Genomic DNA, 13,509 nt, shown 5'->3' with positions numbered 1-13,509 from the left:
ATGAGATTGGATATCCATTTGTGATCTTTTGCTTCTCTTTTATAAGTACTTCAATCGTTTGAGTCGATCCATCGAACCATCGATCATCATCGAGAGTTCGAATACTAGTATATCGTACATATACACAAAGAAGGTTAACCATTTCAAAGACTATACATGTAGCTTCAGTAACGAACAAATTGTTGCTGAAAGTTTTAGGGGGGAAAAAACCCAACGTTTTCACATGAGAAAGAATGATAAAATCTAGCACACGAAATTTTGTCAAGATGTAAAAATTCTCAGTCCGTAAAATTACATAATTTAAACTTGAGAAGATGTTGTTTCCTCTTATTAACATCTACATACAATAAATATATCAAAACTTTCTTTTCGTTTTCTCATCAAGCATTTCCTGTAATTGTGAAGTACTGTGAGTAACTAAATACGTTACAAGTATGCTTCATGACTTCCTCTGTGATAGTATAGTCGGAACTACTGATTGTAATCAGTGGTTAAGTTTATGCATTTGTATTTAGTTATCGACACGTGTGTTGACAGAGGTTCATTTGAAGTATATCGTGATGATTGTACAAAGACAGCTTCAATGGAACCGTAAAATCTTGATAATGATGGATTTTAAAGCATGTATTTGATTGGTTGATTTAAATACTAAATGTTTTATACATATGGACCTGAGAGAAAAATCTTGAATTTTTAACTTGACGCCTAGTAATATATAATGTGATTTGCAGCTTTCTAGAATATAATTACAAAGGAATTGTTAAAAAAAAATCTAAATTTATAGTAATGGGATTAAGTAAGCAAAACTTGTGACTGTGCAAAAATAAAGAATTATTGAAAACATGTGTTGTAAAACGCACCATCACACAAAGGGATTGGATTATACGTGATCGCTGCAAAATACAAAAATCACAAAAAGTTTAAAACATTATGTAACTTTCTGGAATTATTAACTATCCAAGGGAATGAACTTATGATGGCATGGATATTTATATTTATTTTATCCGTGTTCTGTTGTGTCAACTCTTCCTACAGCTATCAATTTGCCAATTCCCTTGATCAACAACGTAACGTAAGTACTTTTTATTGGTTTAAATTTTTTATTAATATACATGTACACAACTTTATATTTCATCTTATATTAATATAATTTAATCACACGTCAAATGTCTAAGGTATGAGTATTCAGTATACATGTCATACATGTATACAAATGTTTAATTATAAAATGTATAAAAAATATCATAAAAAAGTTAATTATCAGAAAGATGTTTTTGTAGTTTTAGTACTCACAATTGGTAATGATAATAATTATAATAAACATGACTTTTTGCTATTCATTGTAATAAGGGTTACCAGCTTGTAATAAACTTTTAGAAATAAAAATTTAATAAAATAAAATCACATCATGCACATGGAAGGTTTTCATTGGAATATTTTATATTGATCTTTTCCATCATGTTCCAAATGCTATTGTGAAAATTTCTCTTTTCAGAGGAATATCTTACATTTAATTTGAATAATGATTAAATAGATATCAATCTTATTGTCTGCAACTTTATAGCGACAGCGTAGCAGAAAATCTATGTATTTGCTACCTGTGAAATTATCTTCTTTATTGCAAAACGCCCTGAATTTCGCAGCAGAGGCTATCAAAACCTGATCATCACGATCAAAATAATTAATTTCTGCAAGGTGATTTACGTAAATGTCAATACATCAAACGATTTGAAAACTGATTGCTTATGTATAATCGATATCTAATTGTTTTCTCTACGATATACCTGGAGAGATGACAATAATATTATTTTACGGTTGTGTTATTAACATATGATTAGTGTCTTGCAGTTCTTTGTTAGACTATGCATCATTTCTGTAGCAGCAAATAATGTAACTTGCACTGTCGGTAATTAGACATATCGTCTATTTGTGGACCAAATTGTTAGTAACTGTTATATATAATTATGATGTATAGACAAAAGTCTAATTGTGCTGCAGAACGACTTTTATACCAGCTCGTCATATTATGCCATATGTTTTAAAGTTGTACAGAAAATTAATGTAATGAGTGTTAGTTGATGTAAAAATTCATAATGACTTACCCCGTTCTTTAAATAAGAATGTGTTGCTTTCAATGAGGAATCGTCATGAACATTCATGAAATATTTTCCACTGGACGTTAAAGCAACTGATAATGAATGATTGAATGAATGAATGAATGAATCAATCAATCAATCAATCAATCAATCAATCAATCGTTTAATATCTTTTAACAGTCCAATTGGTACAATTACTTTTTAAGACGAGAAAAGCTGGCAAGGCAATAGATCAAACACAGTGTATACATCGGGACTTTGAGTTTATATGAATAACACACAAAACAAACCCCAACAATTTCCATTTCGCTGAACTAGTATACATTATTGCGTTGAATACCTATAGGTGGCCTTAGACTTTTTTTCTGCGCTTTGGTCGTGTTATTGTCTCTTTTACATATTAATTTCCCATTTTCCATTCTCAAATTAACATTTGGAACTTACGGTAAACTGTTTTTTGCTAGTAAGCGAATTGCTTGAAAAAAACAATACTATAAGGACATATTACATATAATTGTCAGTGAGACAACGATCCATCAGAGTCCAAATGATGTGCATGTAAATAACTGCAGGTCACAATACATAGTTAAACAATAATCGAAACCCTTGCCATACTGTACTGTATTGTTTGATAGTTGTATAACAGCAAAGCATAAGAACAAATTGAAAAAACCCAGTTAAAATGAATATATAGAGTTGACCTTTATTGCACAATATAGTACGTCCTCCTTTCCTGGTTTAAAACATTTGCGACTTGTCACCGACATTTTATTCGTCATGCGCAACAGGACGGGTGCCAGTAGTGAATCAGGAACTGTTTACCATTCCTTAGCACATGATTCCCTCTTATTTTTTTGTTTTGGATTGTGTTGTTCGGTAAGGGACGACATCAAAAGTTCAATGTAGGATACAAAAAAACTTAATTCACATAGTTTTATCACTGACCCCCACACCCCCTCTTAACTTAATTTGGGAAAAATTGATTGACCAATAGGGATATATGTAAAATCGATTTTGGATTAACAAAACTTGCAGCAATGTTGACCCCCACCCCCAAACTATTTGAATTAAGTTTTTTTTTTTTATCCTACATCGATCTTTTGATGTCGTCCCTAATTCCTAACTTGTCTTTAATCATTTAGTCTGTATTTCTGTTTTGCCATGGTTTTACGGCCTCTTGGTATCTTCGAGAGATTTCCAAGGGGAAAAAAAGATTGACATGATTCAAGTACATGTATTATACCTCTCATTACAATCTCATTATACTCTCCTGTCGACAGTATTTCTGCTCCGTCATCTTCAATTCTAAGTATAGAATAAATGTCTCAGATTGATTACAAACGGCATAGATAATTGAATATGATTGAGCAGATGCAGAATTGTTTCTGAGAGTATAAAACTACCTAATGTCATATAGATTTAACGATAAAGAATAACTAAAAGAGATTTGCAATAACGATATTGTATATAATTGTGTGAACAAAGTTCCTTGTCCAAAAATAATGTTGTATTAATAGAATAAAGCGTGGAAAATTATGATTTCTACAAAAATAATTATGGAATTTAAAATAAAGGCAACAATTGTATGCCGTTGTTCAAAAGTCATAAATCGATTGAGAGAAAACAGATCCGGGTTACAATCTAAAACTGAGGGGAACACATCAACTGCAAGAGTATAACAATGGAACAACAGAAACACTGAAGTGCAACAAAAGTAAACGCCAACAAACATAGAAACGAACAACTTGAAAACAACTGCCATATTCGTGACTTGAAACATGACATTTCAAGAAAAAAATGGTTGGTTGAACCAGGTTTATAAAATATCCTAGGTGATATCGATATCATGTTTCACAATAAAGCAGATCCATTTTTCTCCTCTCACAAAGTGACAAATTTACTTATGGTAAGAATGGTTAATTCCATATACATATAGAAAACATAATTCATTGTGCACATTTACAATATTAAATGTCCTTAAAATAAAAAAAAAATGTTTTTGTTTGTTATAGAAATTATTTTTCCCTAATATACCAATCTTATAATATACATGCGAGTATTGGGATGGAATTACTCAATATGGTTCAAATTTAAGTTTTATGCTTTAAAATTGTATTGGGAGAGGACGTCCCTTCTGTTGTTTCAATTTGTATACCATCTCTTTCGCTATTCTTCTAAATAGAACACGTTTAAACTAAACTTTTTATTATAGGGGGAAAAAGGGGGGGGGGTGTCAACTGAAAGATCAAACTTAAAAATCAATCTTACACTTGGACAATGAAAAGACCACGCTTTCGCACACTATATATTTGAAAACCTATAATTTTCTGTAGATTCTTCGATAACCAGACTGCGTCATGATAACATTGTAAAAATTGTTTCCCTTTTGAACACAGTAAAAGCTAGTTAATTTTCCAAAAATAAAACTTTCAATCTTTTGATTAAATGATAAGGTTTTTTCTTTTCTGAATTCCGTTTCTTAGTACATTGCATTTAGTTTGTAAAACAATATTCCTGAACATGCAAAACATAATAAAGCAATTAAATGATAATAAGTTCCAATTATAGCTCAGATCTAAATAAAGATTTGAGAAAAAGCTGTTTCAAGCTGTCAGAGTCGACTGCTACTTGACTTTCCCATAGAAATATATTTAGTAAACCGTTCTTTGGCGGCCGCGAAATTTACTACCTACCACCTACTTCTAAAAAGAACCGATAAATGGACTTTTATCTTTAGAATATAACAATACAGATTCAGTAAACATTTTTTATTTTTTCTAAATAATTTTCTAATTAGCATGATTAGTTGTGTACTGTATAATGTTATTTGAGCGATTAGTTAAATGCGTGGTGTATTCTTTTATTTGAGCGACGATTTGTGTGCTGTATTATGTCATTTGAGCGATTAGTTGAATGCGTGCTGTATTATGTTATTTGGGCGATGAGTTGTGTTCTGTATTCTGTTATTTGAGCGATGATTTGTGTTCTGTATTCTGGTTTTTTGGGCGATGAGTTGTGTTCTGTATTCTTTCATTTGAGTATGGACGAGTGTACACTGTGCTATAATCATTTTAATACCATTTGTAATAGTCGTTGTCTTTAATTTCAACAAATGAAATCATGTTGACCCGAATAAATCAGTTCCTCCCTGTAACCGTTTTCTCCTACTTTATAGCCATTGTTGAGCAGCAGCGAAATATAACAACGGAATTATTCCGGTGCAATCGCCACACTGAATACCATATTCACTAAGTATATAGGTATATTTCAGAAAAATTCTCAGTTTATAAAGTGCACCATATATAGCCGAGTAATCTATCAAAATAAAAAAAAAATCTATCTACCATGCATGTCTATATCAAATGACCGATGCCGTCAAACTATAACTTTTTCTACGATATTTTTGAATGGTTGTTAACGTACGCGTCCAATTTTGTCACAGTTGTGTTTTTCTATAATCAAACTCTCAAGAATCCCTGAATGCTGCCTCACATTTCTGACATTTGGTGACTTGAACATAAAAAAAAAAGCATGTGAAATATTAGAGAACGACTGTGTTGCAAATGGTTTAAGTTTTATTTTTTCTAAAATTGTAAGCTACGTCTATCCGTTTTATTCATTTGTTTCATCCCTGATATATATAATACTTCACTTCTATTGTTAATACATGCAAATGAAAAAAATGGACGGAAAATACAAACAGAGGTCGGAGAAAGACTGACAAAATCATAACAGAAACAGATATACAAATCTACAAAACATTTAAAAAAAAATAACAAAGAAGGACCAACACGCACCCAACCAAAACCGGGGTCGATATTATGGCGCACTGAAAGGGTCATTACACAGATTATGCTTCTCTAAAATTTAATTCATTATTCAGGTTTTCGAAGTGTGAAGGTTTCATCTGTTTTCTGATTGTGTAAAAATGAAACGTGAAGTCAATTTAAATGTAAAATATCAGAGAACAAGATTGTTTTTTTGCATGGGTTGAATTCCCAGATATGCCAGACGTTAGCAATAATCACAAATAAACTAAACACTTTCGTGTCAGAAAAATCGAAGGTTAAATAAAGAACTGTTAACAGAACTATTTTCTTACAGTCTTGAATCACCATTTTAATGGCAATTTTTTTCCCTCAATATGCTACCCTTTTCAAGATCAAATATTTCGGAGTTTCTGTGACAGAAAAATGTCGCGGAAACTGTAAAATACCATGAAAAATAAGCAAAGGGCATCTTTTGAATGTGTATATATATATATATATATGTTTTTTTTTTAAATGCGTAGTCTAAATGCTGGTAAGTTTAGATCTTAAGCTTCTCCGTCGTAACAATGACAGTAAACACCTTTATTCAACCAGTAAAACATATAATTTAGACAGTTCTTAAATTAATTTTTAAAGCACACCGTCCGTGAATTCGTTTCAATTTAACATATGTTTGTTCCGAATTTATTTCAATTTAACATACTAGTACAACGTAGGCTTGTTTCTGAATTTATTTCTATGGAAAATAAACTTAACCCATTCACATAATAACTTATTCAGTTATATTAGATCCAGGCCCGTAGCCAGGAATTTTCAAGGGGGGTTATTTGGATTCACGAACTCGACTTTAACAGTCGTAATTTCTTTAGGACACAGATAGTGCAATATTGGTTCAGAATATAATGGAAACTGTTAATGCTACGAATTGATTGTGTTTTGTTTGTTTAAGGATGTACAACATAATGGATTGATTCATGCTTGCCTAACTTGTAGTGCATGGCAAATATTTAATGCATAATTGAAACGAAAACTTTGCTTCAAAATCCAACCATTGACCCCGAAAGAGTTTGGAAATGAGTCTTAATTACGGAGTGATCGTGATACTCTCTAAGCACGATACACAAGAGTTAACAACTGGCCTATAATCCTTAATCGATGTGTGGTCGTCCTGAAGATTAACCACAAATATATACAAAGTAACATGTCTTCTTCGATACTGGTATTGTGGGTTACAAGAGCGCCATTATTTGTTTACATTTTAACTTTTACCCCAAGATGGTAATAAGAATAGAATCCTATACGGCTTCTGATTGGATGCTACAGGATAGGAATTACATTTAACCGAAAGCTTATATATCCAATTAGGTTTAAAAAAAAAATGCAGAAAATCATATTCACATTTTACAAAGTTTAGAAAATACCTTCCATTTCTGCACGTCGTAGCCATTAAAATATGCCTTTTTCATTTAGCGACCATATATTTTTTTTGGTTGTAATGCAACACTGGCATTTCTAGTAACAGGAACTGGTAACCGTTTTCCCTAGTTTGTGTAATCTTCGACGAAAAAAATACGGAACACCAGTGGTACCCTATGGAAAATGCATTACGAATAAATGCGCTCTTGTAACCTGTAACTGCTCACCTTGCACTGTACGTTTTACAAACATATATTTTGACTGCACGATATATCAAAACCAGCCTGACAATCTATCAAGAAATGAGTTTAAACCCGTTTATTCATAATCTTTTTACGGTCTGTTTCGTCCCAGTTTGACAGATGTTGTTACATTTTGCGGCAGCTACACTTGTGTTTTTAGATGTTATCGAATTTTAAATAAAAGAGTTTTCACGCCATTCTCTATTTTTTATAATACAATTATTTTCATATACTTATCTAGCAACTTTACGACTTGCTTGACTTAATTTATATGTAATCTTTAATATATACTTTGATATATCATGTAATTACATCTGAGTAATGAAGCTTTATCGTGTATATAACAATTTTAAATCGTATCTGTCAGTCATTTCATTTCAAACCTGCCATTTTTATCAGTAATAATGTTATACTTAATCAAACAATCTGGCACAATCTAGAAGCACCTTTGGGGCGGTATCTTTTTTTACCAAGCGAACAAAGAAATGCTAAGTTACATATTTGCTTTCGTTCATTTTTTTGTACATAAAATTGGACGTTAATTTTTCGTTTGAATTGTTTTATATTTGTCATTTTCGTGCCCTTTATAGCTATAGCTGACTATGCGGTATGGGCTGTTTGATATGAGCCGAGACGTCCTATTATGGTTTACTAAATAAATGTGACTTGGATGGAGAGTTGTCTCATTGGCACTCACATCACACCTACTTATATCCATTTGATCATTGTTGAAGGCCGTACAGTGACCTGTTGATTTCTATGTTATCTGATCTCTTGTGAAGAGTCTCATTGGCAATCATACCACACTTCTATTTTTATACAAAACGGGGATAAATTCTGTTAACAAATTTAAGTGTAAATAACTGAGATAGAATGAATTAAAGTTGTCAGAAATCATCAAATTATTTAATTAATAATTGAGAACTTATGATATAAATTGAACCGAATCATATAGATGTTTTTTTTAATGGAATTTGGATAAGTTTTCAATATACATGTATATCATCAAGAGTGTTGTGTTATGTTGTATACAGTACTCTTGTTTTGATGTACATGTATATTCATGAAATATTTTCCGTGCACCAAAACTCTCTAAAACGAAATTGATTACTTGCATGAAAAGCATTCAAATGGAAAAATTGGAATTAAGGAATGTTATTCTGAATGAACAAATCTTTCCATGTTCTAAATATTAATAATTTTTGTCTTTTATTCCTTAATGTTCTATCAAATTACAACATTAGTATTGAATTTGACTATGTATACTGTTTAGTTGTCTGCTGTTTGTCTTTTTTTCGTTTTTCTTTAACCTTTAGTATTCCGTTTTCTTCGATTTAGAAGAATATGATAATTTGACAGTTCAGAAAACATTCACATATATACATATAAGAAGATGTAGTAACGAGTGCCAATGAGACAACTCTCCATTCAAGTAACAATGGTTACATGCTTACTTATTAGAAGATTTAATAACTAGGACTATGTATAAACTTGAGATCGTACCGGTTAACACCCAACACTTTAATAAGTTGGTAGTTGGAGGAGACAACAAGAGGTCATAAAATATATCTCCAACTTTTAAATGTGCTAAAATTTAAACTGACACGTTGAAAAGCTGGTGTGTTGAAAGGGGCAGAACAATACATGGCAACATCTAACTTTCGGAATCTTCGAAGATATGTAACAAGGGTTCTTTAACGAGCAGAGATTGTCTTATTATTTGACCTTTTTTTAAATTTGAGTGGTACTGATGAGTCTAATGTACACGAAAAGCGCGTCTAGCGTACACAAAATAAAAAGCCTGGTATCTTTGGTGGTTTTTATTCACCCTATAACAAGCTAGAAGCATTAGATTGTACCACGGCTGTGTAAATGTTGAACCCAAACAATTCCAAGGACAACTTTTTTGCACTGTTCAGGTCCTATTCAAATTACATTCGAATCTCTCTAAAAACTATTATTCCCATGTGAAGTTTGCTTTCATACTGAGCAGTGCTTTCGGAGCAACTTCACGTTTTAATGCAGTTTCATTATATATGTATGTTGTATAGGACGACAATTTAATGCTAAAGGATTAACATTTTAGATAAATATTTGGGGGGAAAATGAAGGAATTTAGTTCCATCAATTAACATAATGAACAAATGTCAATTCAAGTTACTATAAGGAAAAATGTGCATATCACATTTTAATATAAAGAGAAGATGTAATATGATTGCCAATGAGGCAATTCCCCACAAGAGACCAAAATGACACAGAAATTACCAACTATAGGTTACCGTACTGCTTTCAACAATGAGAAAACCCCATACCGATAATTAGCTATAAAAGACCCCGAAGTAACAAATGTAAAACCAATACGTAACATAGCAGCAAACGACAACCACTTAATAACAAGCTCCTGTTTTTGGGAAAGGCAATAACTATTTACTTTGGAAAGTATTAATGCGTACATTTTGTTTAAGTCCTGTATATAACAAAGAAATTACACACATCGCATAAGAACCTTGCATTCTCACTTGCATGTACTGTTCACAGTGTTATAAGCATTTTCATGGTCAATGGTAAATATCAACAATGATTGGCAATCCTATATACAAGGTGTAGGTGTGTCTGCAACTCGTAAAGAAGATTATTATTTTAACCCATTCCTAAGAGGCGTGGTAATTAACTTCATTCAACAGCTAATTAACTATCTTTACCAACGTTTAACTTATTTGTTGCAAATTATTCCCAAGTATCCATTCATAAATTTACATCTTTTAAACTGATTTGCTAAAAAATACAATTTCTATTTTCTTAAACTTTGTGCCAACTTATGTATAACATTACAATCATCAGTAAGCATTCTCGAGCAGTTTTCTTATTACACCTTATTGGAAAACGTTATAGAATAAACAATACGATATTGTACAATAGGTACATGCATAGTTTTTATGAACCATGATATCACTTTATTTGTGTACTGCATATTGTTTCGTATTCATCGTTTACATTCGAAATACTTAGGTATGTCTGAATCATTCTAGAACCAACAGTTTTTCAGCTTCTTAGTCAGTTTTATAACTTTTTTGGCACTTTCAATTCTACAATTTCTTCATTGATTCGGCTTTTAACTGGTTTTCTTTCGAATGCCAACCGAGTCTTATGTAGACGAAGCACATTTTTAGAGTCATTATAACCATAGGATCTTTTGACGAGTGTGACACTTCTGGGGCACGATTCGTTCACATGGATATCGCCAACACAGTAGTAAGTGCTACGTGATGACATGAAAAATCAAGGATGCAGTTATTTTCTGTAAATTGACGTCTTATAACCCTTTCAATCATGTAGTTTGTAAACCCAATGGCAAACTTGGCCTAAACGTAGTCAGATTTGACACAAATGTTTAGTACTTTATGGTTTCAATGCTTTTTATATAGTTACTGGTTAGTCACTACCGCGTCTCCTATCCGGCTGATCGACCCATGCTTATTATTGTCGGCCGGTCGATCATGAGATGTTTTACCCGATGACACAATCTGTTTGTTTAAAATCCTTGCAAACACTCTTTTAAGAGGTCTGTAGGTTGTCTGTTGTGCGACACATTTCCGTTTGTATTCAAAACTTTTCAGAATAATCCTTCAATCTGTTAGAAGCATTACTATGCATGAAATATTTGTCACTGGCCATTTTTAAAACTGACAACTATTACTCAATCAAATTGAAGATAGTTATAATTATATATTTCTGTTGTTTGCTTGTACGATTCAAAATAGAGAAAATGTTGGTTTTAATGATGTTCTAACTAACAGATTAGTTTCATGTTTTGTTTCAGAGTTTAAGGTCATTCCTTTTCATTAAACAGAATCAACAGACAACCTTGATAATTGGTACCTGTCTGTTTTGTGGATGATTATCGTTTAGGTATATGATTAGATATGATGTTTGTTATTTTTAGGATATCGACATATGATTCTGGTTTCAATCAAATAGCTGAGGGCACTAAAACATTTGTATTAATTAAGATAATGCCTTGCATATCAATGGTAATTATTCCTTCTTACACATGTAATTCTAGTAATGTTTATTTGATTTGTACTATTGCTGAAGTAACTACGCATCTGATTAGCAAACAGCTTGAGCAACTAACAAACTAGATATTTTGGTAAAATGAGCTCATACTTAAGTAGACAGTGGTCTTAGTTCGCTCAGAAATGATTGCATACTAGTTAGTACCCGGCATCGTAAGCAACACCTTTGGGATTACCCATAGTTCAAGGTTAATGATTGGTCAAAGTGGGTAGGTTCATTTACGATACGAACCAAAGGAGACCCAATGTCAATCTGATCTGGCCTTCTTATTGTCTTGATTAGTATTTTTTTTCAGACAAAACATGTGTTTGTAGTAAAATTATAAGCCCGTTGTCTTTAATGAGTGTTTTGATTTAATGTTTCTTAAGAGTTATATTTGTTTCTTACACAATTTTGCGTTAATGATCTTGAGTATAGATACTGGAAAATGTATTCATAAATTGATAGAGTCGGATAATTAAGAATTGGACGCATGGTGCTTAATGTCTTTTTTTAATGATTTGTGATAACCTCGATATGCATTTCTATAATTGTTTAATTAGTTTGCATGTATCATTGACGTATTCCCGGCATCATCATCTCTTTATAATGTCATGACATGATTCCAGTTCTGTAACAACTGTTTTGATTTGACGAGAGCCACATGTGAAGCGGGATCTGCCTATCCTTCCAGAGCACCTGAGATCCCCCTTGGGTCGTGTTGCTCAGTCTTTATATAAGTTGTCTCTGTTGTGATTTGTGTACTGTTGTTTGTCTTTTTTTTTAATTTTTATTTTTGCCATGGGCTTTGGCGTTGTCAGTTTGTTTTCGACTTTTGAGTTTGAATGTTCCTTTGGTATTTTTAACCCCCTCTTCGAAGTAGTAAGCCGTTGCTGAGACCTTATTTTAGTGCGATGTACATTTACCAAGAAAAAAACATGTAGTTCTACTCCACCATTTATGCATATCGCTGATTCCTTCATTTTTAAAACAGTTGCTCTTATTTGGCTATTCACAAAAGACTGGTTCTTAAGTTGAAATAATTGTACAATAAGTATATTGCACTTTAATTTCAACATTGATCATGAGTGCCGGATACAATTTGCAGCTAACATTGAGATGTTTTAATAACAACACGGTCAATGATGAAGTACTTTTGGTAATTCAGGAAAAATGAATTTCTTCAATTGATGCGAATTTAATTCAAGTACAAGTGTGTGAACCACTTTAATTGGTATACTGCATGTTAATGGATCTAATGACTGCAAACCATATTAAGAGCAGAAATAGTGAGAATAAAGATATACAAGTATTTAAAAAAAACCCTATCAACATTACTCATAGTCCTGAGATCATTCATGCATAATCAATGGCTTGATGAATATTACCAAATAAATAAGATATGTATCACTGTGAGAATGTCCCTCTATAACTTTATACGATATGGAAGTGAGACCGTCATAGGTTCCCCACGGACACATTCCCCATTTACTTATATTTGCATTCGCATTTGTAGTCGGAAGAAAAATGTCAAGGTATTCTTTTCCAAAGTTTTAACTAACTTTAAAGCCTTTACATCAGTTTTTAGAAGACTTATTATATGTCATTCCTATGGTATAAATAATATATCATTTCAGTAAATTACAAGGTCATTTTAGGCCCCACAAAAATAGTCAAATTCTACAACTTAACAAACAAAATCCCTAAAAATGTTCACATGACATTAGAACTAAGTAAATATTTTACTGAAATTTCAGTCTCATATAACACATTCTAGTTAAATAAGACGCATTTCAAAATATTATAATCCCCAAAGTTGACGGGAAATCGAAATATGATCACTACAGGTCTCCTTCCGACCGGCTGTAAAACCCTTCCAAAAGTGGGGATTCCTTTTAGCTTTGTGGGATATACAAGTACGCAGCCACG

The 13,509-nt window shown here is 32.1% G+C and overlaps 1 protein-coding gene across 2 annotated transcripts in view; it reads left to right on the top strand.

Moving 5' to 3' along the window:
- The first annotated feature begins 382 nt into the window (after positions 1-382).
- LOC139482313 (inter-alpha-trypsin inhibitor heavy chain H3-like) overlaps positions 383-13,509 on the top strand; it is a 39,478-nt gene continuing 26,351 nt past the window's right edge. Inside the window, exon 1 of one of the 2 annotated variants that reach the window (XM_071266118.1) lies at positions 383-1,072. In XM_071266118.1, the coding sequence (XP_071122219.1) occupies positions 974-1,072 (99 nt within the window). In that variant the 5' untranslated portion in view covers positions 383-973. The remainder of the gene's footprint in view (positions 1,073-13,509) is intronic. The other variant, XM_071266128.1, reaches the window with a different exon arrangement.

This window comes from Mytilus edulis, chromosome 1, assembly GCF_963676685.1.
Source record: "Mytilus edulis chromosome 1, xbMytEdul2.2, whole genome shotgun sequence".
In the NCBI taxonomy this organism is placed as follows: Eukaryota; Metazoa; Mollusca; class Bivalvia; order Mytilida; family Mytilidae; genus Mytilus; species Mytilus edulis.
The sequence above is the reverse complement of the archived record's forward strand: the minus strand, read 5'-3'. Positions and strand labels throughout refer to the sequence as shown.